General features: G+C 33.6%; 2 protein-coding genes across 2 annotated transcripts in view; both read left to right on the plus strand.

Annotated features, from left to right (window-relative positions):
• The first annotated feature begins 1,919 nt into the window (after nt 1–1,919).
• On the plus strand, nt 1,920–9,747 carry GPHR (Golgi pH regulator). Its single transcript, XM_073955056.1, has 7 exons — nt 1,920–2,174; nt 2,233–2,503; nt 7,179–7,404; nt 7,464–7,648; nt 8,599–8,780; nt 8,965–9,150; nt 9,208–9,747. The coding sequence occupies exons 1-7, from the start codon at nt 2,133–2,135 to the stop codon at nt 9,481–9,483; spliced, it is 1,368 nt and encodes a 455-aa protein (XP_073811157.1). The 5' UTR covers nt 1,920–2,132; the 3' UTR covers nt 9,484–9,747.
• Nucleotides 9,748–13,375: 3,628 nt separating this feature from the next.
• Nucleotides 13,376–22,164, plus strand: part of igl (IQ calmodulin-binding domain containing protein igloo) — a 76,333-nt gene continuing 67,544 nt past the window's right edge. The window contains exon 1 of the mRNA XM_073955064.1: nt 13,376–15,049. Within this exon, the coding sequence (XP_073811165.1) occupies nt 14,602–15,049 (448 nt within the window). The 5' untranslated portion in view covers nt 13,376–14,601. The remainder of the gene's footprint in view (nt 15,050–22,164) is intronic.

Here is a 22,164-nt window from a genome sequence, read left to right on the forward strand (position 1 = left end):
ATGACATTGAGCAATAATAAAGGTAGATGTATATGTATAGTTAGTCTGTTTTACTAAATCATATGAAATTTAGAACTTTGCTCTTTATTTTATAAGCGCCAAATAGAGTAAATGATAAAAATCGGTGAACAAGTGAAACGAGATATCAGAAAGTTACATATCCCAGATTGGGAAAATACAGCAGCAAACAAAGAGGATTGGAGATTTTTTCTTAGTTCGGCTAATGGAACAAATGTTCTGTAAAAGGCCAGCTAAGTAAGTAAGTAAGATAAAAATCGGTTCAGTAATTCTCCAGAATATTATTACTAGATAAGTGTTCCAAAAATAGCAGAAGTTGTACCTTAGTTTAACTTAAGACAGCGAAAACAAAAATGCCGCTCTCTTATCTTCTACTTTAAAAGTTAGGCTGATCTAACATCGTGATTGCTGGCATCCAATTTGCAGATACGGCGACATTTCAGATAGAAATTTTACAATAGCTCTGTTCCAGAACTAAAAAGTTTTTACAATTTTTACCACTTTTACACACTTTGCGTTCCCGTACACAAAATTTATATGAAAATCGTTTACGACTTTTACCACTTTATAAAGTACGGGAACAAGCCAAATATTTGTAATTTTTCCATTTCCGTATTTTTAGAACAAATTTAAATAATTTGACTATATGCTATGGAAATGACATTTTAAATCGAGTGAAATTCGTAAGTCTATACGTACTATTAGTTAGCCACGGGAATAAAATGTCTTGTCCTTGTTTTCAATGTTTTTCCCGGGCCACACTTAAGTAATTTCAATGAAATTTTGACATGAAATTATGCGTTTCTAGATCGAGTTCCATAGTAGAGTAAAATCATGAAATAGCTGTAGTGGGGAATTCTTACTTACCGAATCATATGGTTTTTTGCATGGTACAATTACTTAGGTAGATGCCTCAGCCCAGCTGATCGAATCTAAAACGTCAAAAAACTAGGAATTCGCTATGAAAAATCAAAACAAAAAACCATATGAATATGTACCTAGAACAAAGAATACGTGTTAAGATATTACAAAAAAAAAAAATTAGTTTGAAATAATTACCCTTGTAATTATAGTACATGGATCCCGACTTTGAAGGGCACTTAATATTTATGTGCTTTCCGTCTATGGCTCCTACACAATGTGGAAAGTTCCACTTTTCCTCAAAATCTTCGGCGATTTTAGCCCAATTTGCTGTGGATGGAACTGGCAATACAACAGGAGACAGTTTTTGCCACAGTGTTTCGCATGTTTGCCTTATTATAGCTCTCACTGTTGAGGCCCCCATCTTAAACGTTAAGGATAGATAACGAACACTATCCCCGTGTGCCAAATATCTTAAAAATGCAAAATAAAAACATTGTATATACATTCATATTTCGCAAATAAAAAATAATTACATCAGGGTCAAGAACAATCTACATTTAGCAGATATAGATGGTCTATTCGAATTCTTGGTCAATTCGTCTTTCAACAGATTAAATAGCGCATCAAAAACTGGAGGCTCCATTCTGACCATAATCCGGAATTGTTCCACGTCGGTATGATACAGTCTTTCAAAATCGAGTGCGAATGTACCGTCAACATCTCTGTTCTCGTACAGAGGTCGTGTCCAAAATTTTCTTTCTATAGTGCGAGGAAGACATTTCCATACTTCATACACCCCTTTAAGTAATTTTAAATAGAATAATATATCCAAATATTTCATTTTATGTATGTTTAGAACACGGCACTTTTAAATAACATTTCTAAAATGTTGAGCGCCAAACATATGTTATTGTTTGTTTACATAAAACATATGGCTTTCGACGGCGTTATCAAACGTTTTATGTGTGTTACCAACGCCCAACCCAAGTCGACGACGACGAACGACACGAAACTTCAAAACAAACGTTGTATGTGTTTTAGGCTTTATTCCACCATGATAGCAATCAATTATTTGAAATGAAATATTGAAAATATCGATAGTTTGCCAGCTCTAATTTGAAGTCATGAAGAAATGAAGAAGACGAAAAAAAGCGTCTCAGCTGTTTATTTTTCACACCATTATTCGTAAACAACAGAACAGAGTAAACCTCCATTTCTCAGTTTTGACTGTCGATTTTTTGCAATTATCCATGGCTTTTCTGGAGGACACGACTATTGTATTTGTTTCCCAGGTAAGAATGGAAATCCATCAACTGTTGCACCTTGGCGTTAATCATACAATTTTTGTAGGTCTTGTTTTTTGCTGGCGGTTGGATATTCTTTGTTAAACAATTATTCAAGAACTATGAAATTCGTCATATTTCTGTGCAGCTTATATTCTCTGTGACGTTTGCCCTGTCGCTGACCATGTTTGAGCTGATTATTTTTGAGATTCTTGGAGTTTTGGATAGTAGTTCACGATATTTCCATTGGCGACTAGGACTAACATCTTTGCTGCTTATGGTCATAGCAGTTATTCCATTGTATATCCTCTACTCGGTCATCCACAGCATATCGTTTGGTATATTACGATACGAAAACATCGCTTATCACTGGTTCCTGATTACAACGACATATATTTTGTGTTCCGTAAAATTCAATTAGTTTTCTTTTAAAAAGCAATCAATATCATTTTTAAGTTTGGAAAGACTAGATTTTAAAGAATCATAATTTCCGTAAACACATTTGATGTTATATCAATGTTTTAAACATCAAACAAGGCCAATATTGCTATTGTCAATGTTAAGCGTTTGAAAACTGGATTTAAAAAAATAATGTGTTTTTTGCAGAGTTCGAAAATAAACAGTACACTAACATAGTGTACCGCTCCGAGAACAGTATCACTAAAATATTTTTAGCGTTAGTGTTCCGGAACACAAACACTAAAAAAAATTTTAGTGATACTGTTCCGGAGCACAATGAAAAACGTAGTGTACCACATTTTGGTACACTAAAAACGTTGGGTACCGCAGTCGGAACACTAAAAATCGTAGTGCTCCGCAGTCGGAGCACTAAAAATCGTAGTGCTCCGGAGTCGGAACACTAAAAATCGTAGTGCTCCGCAGTCGGAACACTAAAAATCGTAGTGCTCCGCAGTCGGAACACTAAAAATCGTAGTGTTCCGCAGTCGGAGCACTAAAAAATCGTTGTGTACCACATGTCGGAACACTAAAAAATAACGTAATGATAATGTACCACACACGAGTTTATTATGATTTGCGAGGAAAATTAAATATTTATAATTTTTGAGATATGTAGAAATTAAGACATAAAAACTCAGATACACCTCTTAAATCCATGTATGTATACATATTAATTAATAACGTTGGGAACTTAAGTAGAAAATATGAAAAACATTGATTCGGCTGTTGTACAATGGCGCACTACAAATTGTAGTGATCTGACTGTGGATACATGAGTTTATTATGATTTTTGAGGAAAATTAAATATGTTATATTTTTGTTAATTTTCTCGTTTAGAGTTAAGCTTGATGATCTGAATTTATTTGCAATTGAAAAAGGAAAGCCAAGGACTCCTGCCTGGTTTCATTGGTGGTAAAGCAAATCTTCGGACGTATCGACTATGTAATGGCTTCTCTGTCCTAGAACTTATCGTTTTTCAAATGCAAATGTGTTTTTGTACATTAACGCGGATACTTGGCCCCAGAAATGTATTTTCTTCATGACAAACGCTTTTTGCGCTGACTTTGAAGTTATGAGTTGGCTTTGAACTCTAACACGCCATGACAACATTGTTTGATATGTTTTAATTTTTTTTAATAAATACAAATTAAAAAATAAAATTTAATTGAACACGTGAAAAACGCCTGATTTGATTTTTGGACAATGGATCAATAAAAATCGTAGTGTTCGGTTGCGGAGCACTAAAAATCGTAGTGTTCCGACTGCCGGATCACTAAAAATTTTAGTGTTCCGACTGCCGGATCACTAAAAATCGTAGTGTTCCGACTGCCGGATCTCTAAAAATCGAAACAATGGAACAAAAAAATCGTAGTGTTCGGCTGCGGAGCACTAAAAATCGTAGTGTTCCGACTGCCGGATCACTAAAAATTTTAGTGTTCCGACTGCCGGATCTCTAAAAATCGAAACAATGGAACAAAAAAATCGTAGTGTTCGGCTGCGGAGCACTAAAAATCGTAGTGTTCCGACTGCCGGATCGCTAAAAATCGACTGCCGGATCTCTAAAAATCGAAAAGCTGCTAATTATAATTTCTGAGGAAAATTAAATATTTTATGGGCTGTGGGACGAGTAAAAATTAAAAATAAAAATTAATAAATAAAACGCACGTGTTTTAAATTAGTTACAAACGTTGAGAGCTTTAGTAGAAAATTAGAAAAAAAATCATCATCATTAATTTATGAATATTGTTTCTTGTACAAATGGCAACAGGTACAATTTCCCCAAAATAATAAGTGTGTGGTTGTATATATCCCGAAATCATAAGTCGACTTTAAATGTACAATCATACTTGCGGAAAATCAGCACATTCTCATTGAGTGATATTGTTTGTTGTGCAAATATCAACATGTACAATTTCCCCAAAACAATAAGTGTCTTCAACCGTGCAAGTCTACTTGGGAAAATCCACATACTTTCTTCAACTGCATTGCCTGAGCAATTTTGTTTTTGATACAAAAAGTTACAGGTACAATTTCCGCAAACATTGTGTTGTTATCAATATTTTCCGTTCCTTATTTCTTTTGTTCACATTAAAAATTAAGTATATACTGAGCGTCTAAATGTGCAACCACAGTAACGTGTAATATTTTAGATTATATGTAACAAAAAATGTAATAAATAGTGTTTTATAAAAATTTGTACCGCTCAAATTTTGTAACTAATTTTAAGTACATGGATATAACATTCTCATCTTAATTTGTATTTGTTAATTTTTACTTGACCCGAAAGCCATCAAATATTTAATTTTCCTCATAAATCATAATAAACAGATGATTACCTAAACGTCGAACAGTAACATTTTTACTGCTCCAATGTCCAAAAATCAGTCAGATGTTTTTCACATTTCCTACTAATTTTTATTTCTTAATAAGTATTTATTAAAACAACATAAAATATTAAATTTTTCTCACGAATCATAATAAACTCATGTGTGGTACATTACCATATTGTATTGCACGTGGTACACTACGATTTTTAGTTATCCGGCAGTCGGCACACACGATTTTTAGTGATCCGGCAGTAGGAACACTACGATTTTTAGTTTTTCACAACCGAACACCACGATTTTTATTTATTTATTTATAATTAGGCTTATAGTAAATATAAGACTAATATACAAGATACAGCATTACCGACAAAGGCCATCAGCTCACCACGATTTTTATTATTCCATTGTTTCGATTTTTAGATATCCGGCAGTCGGAACACTACAATTTTTAGTGATCCAGCAGTCGGAACACTACGGTTTTCAGTGCTCCAATGTCGTATACTACGATTTAGTGCTCCATTGTCCAAAAATCAAATCAGATATTTTACACATTTACTTCTAATTTTTATTTATTAATATGTATTTATTTATCCTAAAAACATAAAAATATTTAATTTCCCTCATAAATCATAATAAACAGACGATTACCTTAACGTTACTTTTTAGCGTTTCGGCTCGTGGTACTCTACGATTTTTAGTGTTCCGACAGTCGGAACATTACGATGTTTAATGTTCTGCAGTCGAACACTACGATTTTTAGTGCTCCATTGTCCAAAAACCAAATCAAACATACATACATGGATGTAACATTTTATCTTAATTTTTATTAATCAAACTTAACCAAATATTTCATTTTCCTAAGAAAACATAATTCCTTTGTTATTTTTTAGTGTTCCAACACGTGGTGCACTACGATTTTTAGTGATCCGGCAGTCGGAACACTACGATTTTTAGTGCTTCATTGTCCAAAAACCAAATCAGACGTTTTTCACATTTTCTTTTAATTTTTATTTATTAAAAAAATATACATATATAATATTTAATTTCCTCAGAAATCATAATAAATTAATGTATGGTTCATTACATTATAGTTTCAAAACGTGGTACAAAACGATTTTTAGTGCTCCGGCACGATGATCTTTGTGCTTCATTCCACAAAAACTAAATATTGTTTTTTCACAATTTTGACCAAATTTCGCAATGTGTTTAACTAATTTAAACATACATGGATGTAACAGTTTATCTTAATTGTTATTTGATCAAATTTACCCAAATATTTAATTTTCCTAAAAAACATAATACCATTATTATTTTTTAGTGTTCCAACACGTGGTGCACTATGATTTTTAGTGATCCGGCAGTCGGAACACTAAAATTTTTAGTCCTCCGCAGTCGGAGCACTAAAATTTTTAATGCTCCGCAGTCGGAGCACTACGATTTTTAGTGCTCCGGCGCTCGGAACACTAAAATTTTTAGTGCTCCGCAGTCGGAACACTACGATTTTTAGTCCTCCGCAGTCGGAGCACTACGATTTTTAGTGCTCCGGCATGCGGTACACTACGATTATCGTTGTGTTCCGGTACAGTATCACTAAAATATTTTTTAGTGTTTGTGTTCCGGAGCGGTACACTATCGTAGTGTACCTATCCATCTTGGTACGGTACAGAACGGTACGGTACGATATCATAGTGTTTATTTTCGAACACTGGTTTTTTGTAAAAACGTCACTTTTTAAAAGGAAATTTTATCGCGTTGCCGGTGGTGGTCTCTGTCCATAGGTGAAAGTCTTTTGAATCTAGTCTTTACAAGCGTTAACTTAATACTTGCTTTGATTGGTTTTCAAAACAAAACAAACTGAATTAGTGGTACTTACGGAACTTTGAAGGTCCATATCTCGGGAATAATGGATCTCTGTAGAACTGATGGATCTCTGTATGATGAATCCACATTGAATTAAGGGTACTTCTGGAACTTTGAAGAACCATATCTGGGGAAGTAGGGAATTGCGCGGCATAAAATGTATATCGTTGTAATCAGGGTAGACGGTAGATATGTCCAAAAGAGCTATCAAATCCCATAAACTTGACTTGTTCCAAAAAATTAAATTTAATTGTTTCTGATTGCTAAGTCCGGAGTATTCCTCCATTGGCTTAACTTCATCATGTAATCAGAGTAATGTTTACAAATCGCACTGACAGCTTGCATTAATTGTTTCTTGTCTGTTTAGTGTCGGAAAAATGGGTCAGAATAATGACAATCTGTTGCTGGTTTGTTTTTCTATACTCTTTATGGCGGATTGGTGAGCCTTTTCCATTGCTAAGCGTTTCAAATGGTATATTTACTATTGAACAGGGAGTGTCGCGGATTGGTGTGATAGGAGTTACAGTTATGGCGATTCTTTCAGGATTTGGTGCAGTTAATTGCCCTTTCCAAAGTATGACATACTTTATTCGGTAGGTGGTTTTCAAAAGATACTAAGTTTTCATTGCTCAATCAATGTTCTTTTCTCTAGGCCCGTATCGCAGAGTGATATACTCAATTTAGAACGAAGACTTCTCCTAACTGTAGATATGCTAACGGGGAAAAAGAAACGCATTGCATTAGAGATGCATCGGCGGAACAAATCAAACCAGTCCCGACCTCGCTTATGGAACATACTAAGCTCAGCAGTTAACCGAGTTGACACTGGAGGCGAAAGTAAGTGATTGTGAAAATAAAAATTTTTTATATGAAATGTGGAACAACTTTGAAAACAATTTGGAACAACTTTGAAAACAATTTGGAACAAATTTGGAACAAATTTGGAACAACTTTGAAAACAATTTGGAACAACTTTGGAACAAATTTGGAACAACTTTGGAACAAATTTGGAACAACTTTGGAACAAATTTGGAACAACTTTGGAACAAATTTGAAAACAATTTGGAACAACTTTGGAACAAATTTGGAACAACTTTGGAACAAATTTGGAACAACTTTGGAACAAATTTGGAACAACTTTGAAAACAATTTGGAACAACTTTGGAACAAATTTGGAACAAATTTGGAACAACTTTGAAAACAATTTGGAACAACTTTGGAACAAATTTGGAACAACTTTGAAAACAATTTGGAACAAATTTGGAACAACTTTGGAACAAATTTGGAACAACTTTGAAAACAATTTGGAACAACTTTGGAACAAATTTGGAACAAATTTGGAACAACTTTGGAACAACTTTGGAACAAATTTGGAACAAATTTGGAACAACTTTGAAAACAATTTGGAACAACTTTGGAACAAATTTGGAACAACTTTGAAAACAATTTGGAACAAATTTGGAACAACTTTGGAACAAATTTGGAACAACTTTGAAAACAATTTGGAACAACTTTGGAACAAATTTGGAAGAAAATGGAAAAACAACTAACATGTTTACAAAAACAACATTGTTGTTAGTCCATATTTACATTAGGCAATTTTCCTTGCGGCAATTGTCAGTCTGTAGGTGGGAGAGGGTGTTGAGAGGCAAAGGGTTACCATATACCTCACCTCTCTCGCCGTCAAACTGACAATTACCGCAAGTAAAATGGCCTAATGTAAATTGGGACTTATTGAAAATTAAATGTAAAAAAATATTGAATAATGTAATTTAAAAATTTAACAGATATTAATCAACTGCGGATGGAGGTGTATGGCTTGGAGGAATTGCTGAGACAACTATTTCTCGAAATCAATTACTTGAAAAACATGCAGGAGCGTCAGAAATGGTCGCAAACACTTCAGGGCAAATACTTCAATGTTATAGGCCATTTCTTCAGTGTATATTGTCTGTACAAAATATTTATGGTATGAATCGCAATTGGCCACGCGAGGATTAACAACTGTATGTTGATTTGAAAATGAATGCGAAAGAAAAACTAACTAATTTCGAAAACCAAAGTTTCGATGTTTTTTGTTCGTTTTTATTTTCTTATCGACATAGAACAACAAGCTGCGGATTACTTGATCCGTACTCTTTGTATTTTTTCAGTGCTGTGTAAATATTATCTTCGACAGAGTGGGTCGGAAAGATCCTGTTACTAGGGGTCTCGAAATAGCTGTTCATTGGTGCGGCTTTGATATAGATTTGGCATTTTGGAACCAACATATTTCGTTTTTGTTAGTAGGATGTATTGTGGTAACCTCTATAAGAGGTTTACTGCTAACATTAACTAAGGTACTTACATGAAAATGTTTACGTCACATTACTGAAATCTCTTACTTTTCATTCTAGTTTTTCTACCGCATTTCATCAAGCAAGTCTTCAAATATTATTGTCTTGATATTGGCACAAATTATGGGAATGTATTTTTGTTCCTCGGTATTGTTAATGCGAATGAACATGCCTGCAGAGTATCGCGTGATAATTACCGAAGTACTCGGAAACCTCCATTTTAATTTTTACCATCGTTGGTTCGATGTCATATTTTTGGTAAGCGCTTTATCAACGATTGTTGTTCTATATTTGTCCCAGAAACCATGGAATTATGGCGACTCAGCATTAGAATGATCTGCATTTTTATTGAACATAAGTTTATTCATAATGTCTGCTACGGAATTCCAACACATGCTCTCAAAACATTGTTCCGAATGTTGTCCTCTTTTTTCTTTTACTTGTATTATCTCTATACTATTTTTTAGATTTTAATTTCTAATGTCGATGTACTGAAAGCACAATATCAAATTTATTGTACATATATTTAAGAGACTTGAACTGATAATTACATTCATTCATTAATAATAATTAAAAAAAAAAAATGAATATTTCGCAAAGTGTTGTTTTTATTATGTTGTAGTTCGATTTTTTCATTCACGAGCAAATACTCGATCGAATCGAATGGCGTAAATAGGCCCCATGATTTTTGCTCGTTTAGAATTATTGTAATACAACAGCAATTTACACAAATAAGATTAACTTGTCATGACTTGACCTTTGGAGTGGTTGTAGTTGAACTTGTTTGGGCTTTTTTGGGTTCCTTTCACTGACATAAACAACTATCGTGTGAGTGTGGTCCTATCGCAGCTGAAGAACGTCAGCTTTCATGACAAGTAGTAGTTTCGGCTCAACTGCGTTTTAATTTTACCGATATGTATCGGTAACTTAAAAAAATAAGCTACAGTGTTTTATTTATAAATGCACTAAAGGCTGGGAAATATTTGTTCGCTTAGGATCAAGTAGTACATTCTTCTTCATGATGGAATCTCCCAAATCTAGAGGGGTTCTCTGCTATATAATTTTATTGTAATAAATAAATCATCATTCCAAACCCAAATTGGCTGTAACTTGGAATTTGGAGGAAACAAATGGACACACATTGGTTTTGGTTTCATATTCATGTATTGTCATCCAAATCTGAAAAGTGTGCAAAAGTTTTAGTTCGATTGGTCAACTGCAACTGTGTTATATATGAGTTACTAGATTTGAACTAAACAGACAGGAAACAAAGCCACTTAAATAAAACACTGTAAAAATGAGTTATGCCATGTTCATACCAGTACTTTAATTACGTTGTTCGCTCTCACAATTATGTATACGAATTAACCCGTTCCTACGTCATGGTACATACTTCATACCAAGGTACATTTACATAAGGTAGATGCAGGAATTACAACAACTAACATGTTTTCAAAAACAACATTGTTGTTAGTCCATATTTACATTAGGCAATTTTCCTTGCTACAATTGTCAGTTTGTAGGTGGGAGAGGGTGTTGAGGGGCAAAGGGTTACCATATACCTCACATCTCTCTCCGTCAAACTGACGATTACCGCAAGTAATATGGCCTAATGTAAATTGGGACTTATTAAAAATTAAATGTAAAAAAGTATTGAATAATAGGGTCGTTCCATGGTATAAGTAAAGAGGTAGATTTAAATGAAAAAAATCTATAAAACCCTTGTATTTCCTGAATTCCTAAAACATCAAAATTGGTAAACACAAAAGCAACAAGTGGCTTTGTTTACAATACCAATTTTGAGCATTTTTTAAAAAACACCAAAAATTAATGAAGGGCCAAGGTTTCTCCACATAATCGAGTTTCGGATATGATAAAGTGATTGTTTCAGTGATAAGCTGACAAATTTCTTCCATACTAATATTCTAAACACGAATTTAAAAACCATTGAATTCGTTTGTTTTTAAAATTGTTTGGCATATTATTCAAACAGCACACACACATACAAAGATTGTGTATATTCTTTTGACGTTTTAGGAATAGTCGAAAGAAAAAATTTTAATTGATAGGAAGCTTTGGCTAACCTTTCTTATTAAACCATGGGTCGTTCTTATGAAAAACATAAATACATATTGAAAATCCTCTAAAATGGAATAAATTTGAATCAAAATGTAAATATAAAGCATTCAGAACTCTCGTAGTTTATTTTACACGTTTAGGATGAAAAGAAGTATTTTAAATTTCATTCATTCTTTCATTCAGTTCTACTTTCTATAAATGTGCCTTGCTTCATACCTGTATGGAAAATTAAATAGAAATAGAGTCAGTATAAACAAGGCATTAGAAAACCGTACTGGTCATGGTAGAACAATATAAGGTAACAGCAATACCCAGCTGACTGAACTGGGCTGTAATGTTAGTGTCAAATTCCGTACGGTATTTTGTATATTTATTCCTATTTTCGATGAATATTATGTTTACGGAATCCACTCGATTTCAACAGTCAATTCCTTTGCGTATACGTCAAATGAAAACTTATCTGAAATCCATTGGATTTCATTTGACGTTTAAGCAAAGGTATTGACAGCTGAAATCGAGTGGATTTCGTAAATGTAAACCAAGCATAGGATTCGTGTTTTAGCCACATCAATGAACTGGTATTTCTTTTCATCGTTTGGAAAATAATTGTGGCTTGTAGAGGGATTTCATGAAAATTCGCACACAAATTGAATAAGATTATGAAAGCTTTGCATTTTCTTCAAAATAAAGGAGGAATATCAAAGCATTGAATCAGTAATGCTGGACCAAGAATCTTTAAATAGCTTCCACTGCTGTTTAAATCATATGAATCCTAACTACATTTTTTTACACAGCTTTGAACTCTCAATAATGCCTTTAAAGCTCTGAGGCTAATAATGTGTCGTATGCGTATAAAGTAATTGTGTACAGTATCGGACAAAACATTTGCATAATATAATATATATATATATATATATATATACATATATATATATATATATATATTATAATATAAATATATATATTACAGTCTAAGTGTTTTTATATAATCGTAATATTTTTTAAGGTTTATTCCGATACAAAACTACCATTTTTCACTTCTGTCGTTTTAAGAAACCTCCATAAATGGACCCGGCATGGGACCGTTATTCACAGTAGGCCCTCGATTTATGGACTTCAGCATACTAAATCACTCAAAAACGTGAAAAAATGCAGTTAATTTATTTTGTATGGGCTTCGTATTCAACTATAAGCTATTTTTAAAAATAATTCTAGATTATATTCTCCTGTTATACGATTTCCTACGCCTTTTCCATGGCACAATTACCCAGGTAGTGGAATCGTAAAATTTTGAATATGTTATGTCAAAACTTTCTTTATGTTGTTGGGGAAATTACAACAAAAATATTTTATAAAGGGATTTGACTTTTCATATTCGATCAGCTGGTGTGATACCACTACCTGGTAGTTCTGCCATGGCCTTTTCCAAACTTATCAAGTGCCAAATTAAAATTAGATTAAACTATTCTATTCCTAATCATTATGTAACTTTTCTAGCTTTATAAATTGATGTATTCAGCCTTCAAGAGACCCTTAACTAATAAAAATCTGGATGTGACAGAAAAATAATGTAAAAAGTCATAATTTTGCGCCTTATTTATATAGCGACGAAGTGAGTTGCAATTGTTTTGTCTTGCTAAAATATGGGATATTTCTTTTAAGTACGCTATTAAAAGTGGACCACTGCTATAAGGTACAAAAACTAATTGTGGGTGTTTTCTTCGGAGTATGAAGAACATTTTAATGCTGAAAAACTGAACAAAAAGTTGTTTTTTACAAATATTATAGGGCTAAAACTAAATTGTATGTGTCAGTTGCAAAAGTTTTGTTCGATACTGTATATGAATAAAGAAAGAACATAACAAAATAAATGTTTCAGAAATATCGGCTGACTTCCGTATCGTCCTTTCCTTTACAAATCACTGAAAATCTGTGAAGTATTATGTTTCTTTACGCCGTTGTACTTAACAACTGCGAAGCTACATGTTTCAAAACGCCAAAAATACGCATTTTTAACGCAGGTAAAAATCAAACATGTATCATTTTTATTTATGATACATTTAGTTGCATTTTCGGAAACAATGTATGAGTGTGCAACTGAAATATTCACACGAAGTTTAAACAACACAAAGCAATTGACGATACGGAAGTCAGCCATCTTTTATTGACTATTGAGTACATCCACTTACTCACAGTACGCATAAATTCGGTACAATACTATAATTGTGTGTGAAACAAACATTCAACTCTACATGATTTTCTAAGGAGTGCTCTTAATACACAGATTCAACATTTAACAATGTTCAAATTGGGATGCGTAAAAGGGCGTCGTGTTCGTGCATGTCATTATTAACCTTGAGTTCCTGTTTTTAAAATGTTGGCTAAAATATTTCAACTCTCTTATATTTCGTAATGACTCACAAGAAGAAAAAAAAATCAAGTGCCCTGCACAGTATCTATCATAGTAATATGTGACATACTATATTGCTTCAGTTGAATTCTGTACGATGTCTATACATATAAATATTCTTTTGATGTGACTGTGAATCAACTCCATTTCTTACACACTGTTTTGAAGTGGAAAATGGTTCTGTTGCTTTTCATTTGTACACCCAATACACCGGAAATAAGAGAAATATTTTGCTCTCTTTTATTATTATCTTCTATGCTTTGTTGTGATGAGAAAGTTTGTTATACGTTCGACCGACCAACTATTTAAAGTGTTAGTGGCTGTGTGTACATTTTGCTATTCTGTGTGTGTGTGCGTTCATGAGAGAGTATAAGGTTATCCTGCGGGAAATTTCCGCACACAGAGTTAGTTTATTTTTAGACTTTACCAAGTAGAGTATAGCAGCAGACGTTTTTCCTTTTACAATTTCGGCTGAAAGACCAACACAAAACATAACCGGACAAGATTTGTCGAAGAAAAGAACTATTATTCAGTATAAACACAGATGCAATTTTTAAAAATCACTTTGGAGCGGTTTCTGAACGTTGTGCATAGCTTTTGATGAAATTGCGTGTCGTGTCGCCAGTAATTGCGAAAACAAACAAAATAGAATTGATTAAACAGTTTTATGTGCAAACGTTGCCTTGGCGAAATATAGATAATATTCGACTGATAAATAACAACACCACTACCATCACCAATATGAATTAACAATAAGAGGAAACATTAAATATTTGGAACAAAAAAAATTAACTACCGAAAATTTAAACGGCCTTAAAAAGTGTTCTTGGATATTTTAAGACTCTCGACAATTAATCCCTCCGTGTTTTCTTTTGAAAACAAAAAGCATTTCATATTAGTTGGGTGTGTGCGTGTATGAAATTGTAAAATTTAAGAAGATACGAAGAAAGTCGCCGCTGTCGAAAATGGGTTGTAATACGAGTCAAGAGCTAAAGAACAAAGAAGGTTCGACAACCGGCGTTAACGGAACCACAACAGCAGCTGGGGAACAGAATGAAGGAAATACCGCCAGTGAGCAACAAAATTGCAACAAGGAAGAGGCAAAACAAGCAGAAGAGGAGCAGCAGAAGGATGAGTTGACTACCCAAGGGGCTGAGAAAGGACAGACAGCATCCAAACCAGCAACGGCAGAGTCACAAAAGTCTACAACAACGCACCACTCTAAAACGAGTTCAATTAATTCTAACGGTGATGCTACGAATCCCAAACATTTCACTAATACCAATTGCAATACAAAGGCAACACTGTCGTCACCGGCCAAAGAGAACGGTTCTTTACCACAAAACTCCTGCCGTAAGGCTGAATTAGTGGAATTCAATGACATGAATGATGATGACATGGGCGAAGATGAAGGTGAGTGAGTCATCTGGTATACAAATATTCCCGCCTGTCTCATTTGGCTCAATTCATTTTGCTAATCGCCAAATTTTCCTTTTTTCTTTGTTACGCCTTTGAAGACTTGTGCCAGTACATGCAGGATGGGAAACGTTCGCTTCTATCATTTTATTTGTATGTTTCTATTTACAATTTTAATGCGGTTTCATGTGGACCCCACCCTCGTGTTTGTGTTTGCAACAAGGTGTGTTTGGGAGTTTCCGTTTTAAATCATTTCATATATCTACACTCCTTTCCGTTCGCAGCTCTTTTTCAACGATTTTTAAATTCAATTATACGGCTGTGAAAGGTTCCTATATGAATTCGTCAGTCAGTCAGTCTGTCGGCCAGCTAGCCAAACACTCAACTATGTAGTCATTCGCCGTGCCCTAGGGCATTAACTGTTTTTTTTTTTTCTATTTGGGAATGTGTAATGTGTCACACATACACACATATTAGAACATTGCGGATTTCAAAAATGTGATCAGAACTTGTTTGTTTTGAATTATGTCACTATGTCTTTAATCGTACTGGCCATGGACATTTGGTGGCTATAGTTCTTCCAATTCTATACTCGTTCTATACATACCTACTTACATACATATATGAAGAAAAGTGTATAGAGCGATAAAGCGATGACTGTACTTGGATTGCAAAATAATTGTTGCTCGTCATATAATTTCTTCATAATCGCAATTTTTTATAATCCAAACATTGATACACGTATAATTTAAGAATCGATCTGTCGGATCAGTATGATTTTAAAGATCGATAAAGTACAATCAAACACTTAGTGCTAATATTATGCCTGTTCCAGAATCTTCAAGAATCTACTCATTTTTACTACGATAACAACTTTTCCTTTATGTTATCGAAAAAAAAAAATAGTAAAAAATAGTAGATTCTTGCAGTTTTGGAACAGAACAATTGTATGGTATAAAGCTGTTAAATCTAGTGAACTAGTTCAGTACATAGTTCGTTTGCATATGAGAGCAATTCATTCAAACAAACCACTATAGGCCCAATGGCAGGTTTCTGAGGCAAATAGTCTATTTTTGAAGTCATATATTTGGATAAAATAGTAACGGGATTAGATTCTTAACACTTTGAGCCACTTGGAAACAAAATCATTTCAACCTGGCAACGCTTCATGACCACATACCGGGCTGTCAAAGATATTGCATCTTACATTGTAAAATTTTATAAAAATCTATCAAACGAAGAACAAATTTGTTTCGCTCGACAATTAAAAACCGATAACATAATAAACTGTTTTTTAATGGATAGCACGTGTAAAGGCATGTAAATTAATATTCTGATTAAGAATTAAAAAAATTAGATTTGGTAAGGAATATTTGATGTAGACTTGTGGTGTATTTTTTGTGTAGTTTATATGGTTTTTGGAATAGAACTCTCGGTATTGCGATGTATTCGCGAAACTATATATATGTGGTAGAAGGTAATAGTGAGTACTACACCTTTTTCAGATGTAATTCGAAACATTTTAGTTGTAATTCGTAACATTTCATTTGTAATTCGAATTATTCTATTTGTAATTCGAATTATTCCATTTGTAATTCGAATTATTCCATTTGAAATTCGAATTATTCCATTTGTAATTCGAATTATTTTATTTGAAATTACACATGAAATCATTCGAATTACAAATGGAATAATTCGAATTTCAAATGAAAAAATTCAAATTTCAAATGGAATATTTCGAATTACAAATGGAATTCTCGAATTACAAATAAAATGTTACGAATTACAAATAGAATTCTCGAATTACAATTAAAATAATTCGAATTACATCTGAAAAAGGTGTATATGTGTAGAAAATTTTATCCCCGTATGGATCCGTAAACTTACAGAAAAACACTTACAAATAGCGTGACACTTAAGAATTTGGATATTTTTTAAGTATTGGGCTTTGCTGGGAGTGGGACTTGTCAACATGACACAAGTCGCCAAATTTGATAGTTATCTTAATCGAGTTATACAAAGCATTGAAATCTTTTATGTTCAAGATCTCTTAATTTAGTAACTATGACTACAAACACCTACTAAATTTAAAAATCTTAACCTGTAATTATAAAGTAGTTAAAAATCGGACGCGATCGCGGTATTCTACTTCCAAATCATCAATTAATGATGGAGGTCACAATTACTATTGTATTGTATATCAGTATGTATAATATATAATCTCTGAGATTTCGCGTTAGGCTAAAACCCGTTGTGAGGGAGGTCCCCGCCACCTCAATTTTTCGGTATAAAAACTAACTTACGATCAATTCTAAGACCTAAGAAACTACATTCAATGTTTTATCAAATTCGGTCCAGCCATTTCCGAGGATTTATATTTCGTACATCAGGGCAGACCTGAATAATTTTCTATATATATATATATATATATATATATATATATATATATATATATATATATATATATATATATATATATATATATATATATATATATATATATCTATCTATATACCTGAACCGATCAGAACCAAAATTTCCGGACGTGATTCTAAATGGAACATGATTTACCATATCAAATGTTAAAGCGATCGGATGCAAATTGTGACCTTAGCGCGCCTTAAATATAAAATCGGTTGAAACACATATATGAAAGCTATACCTATATCTGAACCGAAATGAAAAAAACTATACATTTTTAAACTATTTGTCCTGATAAAAGACAATATGTGGGCAGTCTTTGGTCAGATGTATATCCTAATATTAAAATATGCAAGAAAGTTATGCAATTTGCCCCTAAAAATTGTATTCGAAAATTGCAATCGAGTGAAAAGTCTACGCATATATGCAAGGGGCGACACCTAGAGAAAAAAAGCACATTACAAGTTCTCTGTCCATACTTTTATTAGTCTATGGACCATTATTATATGTGTTCTTTTACTATCTGATGGATTTGAAAACGCAAAATAAACCAATTTGGAGGCATTAAAAATATAATTTTTACATTGAAAGTTAATGCTAATCATCACTTTTAACTTTAAGTTCACCGGAACGCTATAAATCTGTTCGGTAAATCCAAAATATAACAAAAGAAAACTTATAATAATGGGGGTATGCTTATTATATTTACATTCATTCTGAAGTTCATGGAGCTGTTAAACTTAACATAGTTCACATTACTCATTTACACATTTATACATACATATGTATGTTTAATTTCAGATACTTTTAATTGTAAATGATGGCGATTTGAAAATAAGATGCATAGATATGTATGTTTAATTTCAGATACTTTTAATTGTAAATGATGGCGATTTGAAAATAAGATGCATAGATGTGAATATATTTGTAATATTTCTGTTGTTTTCTGTTTTGTTTAAGTTATACACCAAAGCCTCCTACGGTTTAAAAGAGAAATTAAACTTTAAATGCATTTTGTCCAATGTCGTATGGTATAATCGGATGATAAACTTTATTTACTTGCATATTAAGTAGATAGTTAATTGTCCTTACAATAGAACGTCTAAAACATTTATTCACGCAAAAAAAAGTGGTTTTGAATCAATTACACTTGGCATTTAAATACATACTTGTTTGGCATCAAGTATTTTGTATGACATTTCTGATATGCATTCTTCGCATATGAGGTCGTATGAGTGACAAATATTAATATCATCACATCATGTATACGCATATGTAACGTAACCGATTTAATTTTTTGTCATGTTTTTATGACATCGGTAGATCGTATGGTTAACGTCATAAAATCTAACGTGTGATATTACGTATACGCAGTTTGTTCATACAAATAATGTGGGACTGCGAAGTGAACTAGATAGTTCCATATAGTTCATAGTTATAGTTAGTTCCATATAGAAATCGGTATAATTATTGTACAACAAATTAATTTTTATTCTAATGTGGTTATGGCAAAAAATTAACAAGTTCGCAATATTGTATGTTACCGAACAATTGTGTGTATGTTTGTGTGTCTTGGTAGATGGCTCACTATGATGATGTGGATACATGTCGAATTTGTGATTCCATTAATAACTACAATCACCGTGAAGTACATTTACAATTGCAACTCTCAAAAAAATTTAATTGTGTATATTTCTCTCTCTTTCCCATTATTTGTATCCCTGTCCCTGATTCACACAAACAAGTTCTATATTTTGTATCTACAACTCCATTTGTATGACGGTGTGTTTATGATTTTTACGTCTCCTACAAACATGCGTATTCGCATACGTGTGTCTGTGTTGTTGTATATCTGTGTGTTGTTATTTGATATTTTTTGTGCTGAACGCATCAGACCAAATGGCTGTTATTGTGGCGCCGGTTGCCCTTTTTGTTTTTCTATGCTTCACAGACGTTGTTGGCTGGCTGCTGTATACTGTCATATGTATCTGCTGCCACACTCGGCGCTTTTGTTTTGGTTTTATCTCGCAGCAGATGAGCAACACGAATAAATATATATTTAAATTTTTTAATACAATTAAATTTATTAAATAAAATTCATTGCAGTCAGCGCGGTATGGCCTCCACTCGTAACGCCAGAGTGTGGTGTTAACACAACTACCCACAATTCGTCACATCATGACTTAGAAAAAATTGTAAAAGTGAAGTCTGAAGTACAGTAAAAATAAAAAAATATTAGATATAAATAGCCATCGGTTTATTGCATGTTTTTTTTTTGGATCTAGGCGTATTAAGGGTCAATTTTTCGATATTTGGGGTCATATCAAAAATATGCAAACTATATGCAAAAAATATGCCAAAAATATGCAAAAATGCAGAATACTTGGAGAACGCATTGTTTTAGTTGTTCGTCCTTTGTAATTAATTGGTTCTAATCTGTGGTGAGATCGACTCGGAGTTAATGTTAAATCTCTTGAGCAAGAAGAAGTCCCACTTTTAATTACGACTGGTAGACCTTTTGTTCTTTTGTAAGTTTGGGTCGAATATTTCCGGAGAAGTTTCCATCTTCGCTTTGTTAAGATTTTTGTCGCCATTTACGGTTTTTTGCACTGTCGGATCAAATAATGCCAAGCCAACAAGTTCAGAGCAAGATACCACAGGTTATTTATCATTTTGTTATTTCCTTTTTCTGATAATTCAATGAGGTCTAGGTCTTGTTTTGATGCTAAACGCTTCGTAGAATTTGAAGAACCATCTGTCCCGAAAATATATAAATATAATTCATCAAGATCACCTAAACATGAAATTGTAATTGCTGCTGGACAGGGGTCCAGGTGTCCTATAGGAACGTTTAGCTACAGTAGAAGTTCTCGGAGAGGACCCCAACAAATAGAAGCTTTATCCGTTTATTCAGGAGAATTAACAGTGAAAAATAATCGCAGCAACTTCAAGTAAGGGTTAAGATACCCCAAAACAAGGCTATTTGCGTGCACTTGCATGGAAAACTATTACCAGTTATTCCAAAACCGAGCAGAAAGAACGGTTTGCTGTTCTGGTATCATCTGGTATGGGGGTAAAGAAGAACTCCTGCGCGTTCCTGCAACTGACAGTAGCTCAGGGGAGAAACAAGGCCTAGCAGTGTACGAATGCCTAGAATAATAGGGTCTTACAAGCTTGAGCAGATGTTAGGTCGAGAGCTTCTGTACGCAGGTTATTTTGTTTATTTATTTTGTATCAAACGACAACAACTGAGTGTTATAAATGAGAGTGTGGGTTATTGATTTTACAAAACGTGTAATGAACAAGATAATGTTTATATAGATATAATATAGGATGTATTGGGTAAACATAATCAATAGGTTGAGTTTAATACGAAAAATTGTGAAAACGAAATTCAGAAATATTTTTTAGGTCCAAAATTGGACCTAAACCGCATTGAAGATTTATTGAAATACAAAACAAATATCAGATAAAGGAAATAACAAAATGATAAATCATCTATGGTATCTTAGTCCTGAACTTGTTGGCCTGGCATTGTTTGATCTGATAGTTCAAACCACCGTAAATAGTCAAATGCGACAAAAATCTTAACATAGCAAGCCGAAGAAGATGGAAAAAAACCAAACTAACAAAAGAACAACTGCCGAAATTCCTAGAAAAAATCTTCCAGACGTCATTCAGGGGATACTTACTTACGTAGTTCAAGAGATTAAGAATTAACTCCAAATTTCTTGAAAAAGATCCTGGAACTTGGCCACAGAACATCAATTACCAGGAGGTGTAAAGTTGTGAACGACATAGCAGAGCAAGGAGTCGAGTTCATCACCAAGTAGTCATCTTTACCCAGATGGCTCCAAAACCACATTATGTCAGTCTCCGTTGTACCGTTATATAGGGGCTATACCAAAACCTTGACCTGAGTACAACATTTTTGTTGAGGAAGTTTCTGTACCATTGGGAACCCCAAATGCCAAGTTATAGCCAATTCGGCCTAAAAATGAAGACAGAATCCTTAAAATACTTTTAATCGGGCGGTACCGCTATATGGGGGCTCTAAGAAAAAATTTACCCATATTGGTTTTGGTTTCATATTCATGTATTGTCATCCAAGTCTGAAAAGTGTGGAAAGTTTTAGTTCGATTGGTCAACTGCAACTGTGGAAAATAAGTTACTAGATTTGAACTAAACAGACAGCAAAGCATTTTAAAAACAAGTGGGAAAAGCGTTAAGTTCGGTCGGGCCGAACTTTTTATACCCTCCACCACAAATTTCAGCCATTTCGGTGGATTAATGTGGCCACAACCTTCAAAATACTGAAAATCGGAACTTACCGTTCTATGGGGGCTATACGATGGCGCGGACCTATACCTACAAATTTATGGTGTGGGGGGGGGGGGGGGGGGGAGTTTTATATCCCCAAGGAAGACTAAATACCAAATTTCAGCCATTTCGGTGGATTAATGTGGCCAAAACCTTCAAAATACCGAAAATCGGGAGATATCGTCCTATGGGGGCTATATCAAAACGTGGACCTATATAAACATTTTATGGTAGAAATGTTTCTTAGCCTCTGGAAACACAAAATACAAAGTTGCAACCGATTCTGTTGTCAAATGGAACTAATACATTCAAAATATATTAAAATGACGCGTACTTTATATGGGGCGTTATATGGGGGCTATACCAAAACG

Source organism: Musca autumnalis, unplaced genomic scaffold (assembly GCF_047663935.1).
Source record: "Musca autumnalis isolate F117 unplaced genomic scaffold, ASM4766393v1 scaffold_5, whole genome shotgun sequence".
NCBI classification, from domain to species: Eukaryota; Metazoa; Arthropoda; class Insecta; order Diptera; family Muscidae; genus Musca; species Musca autumnalis.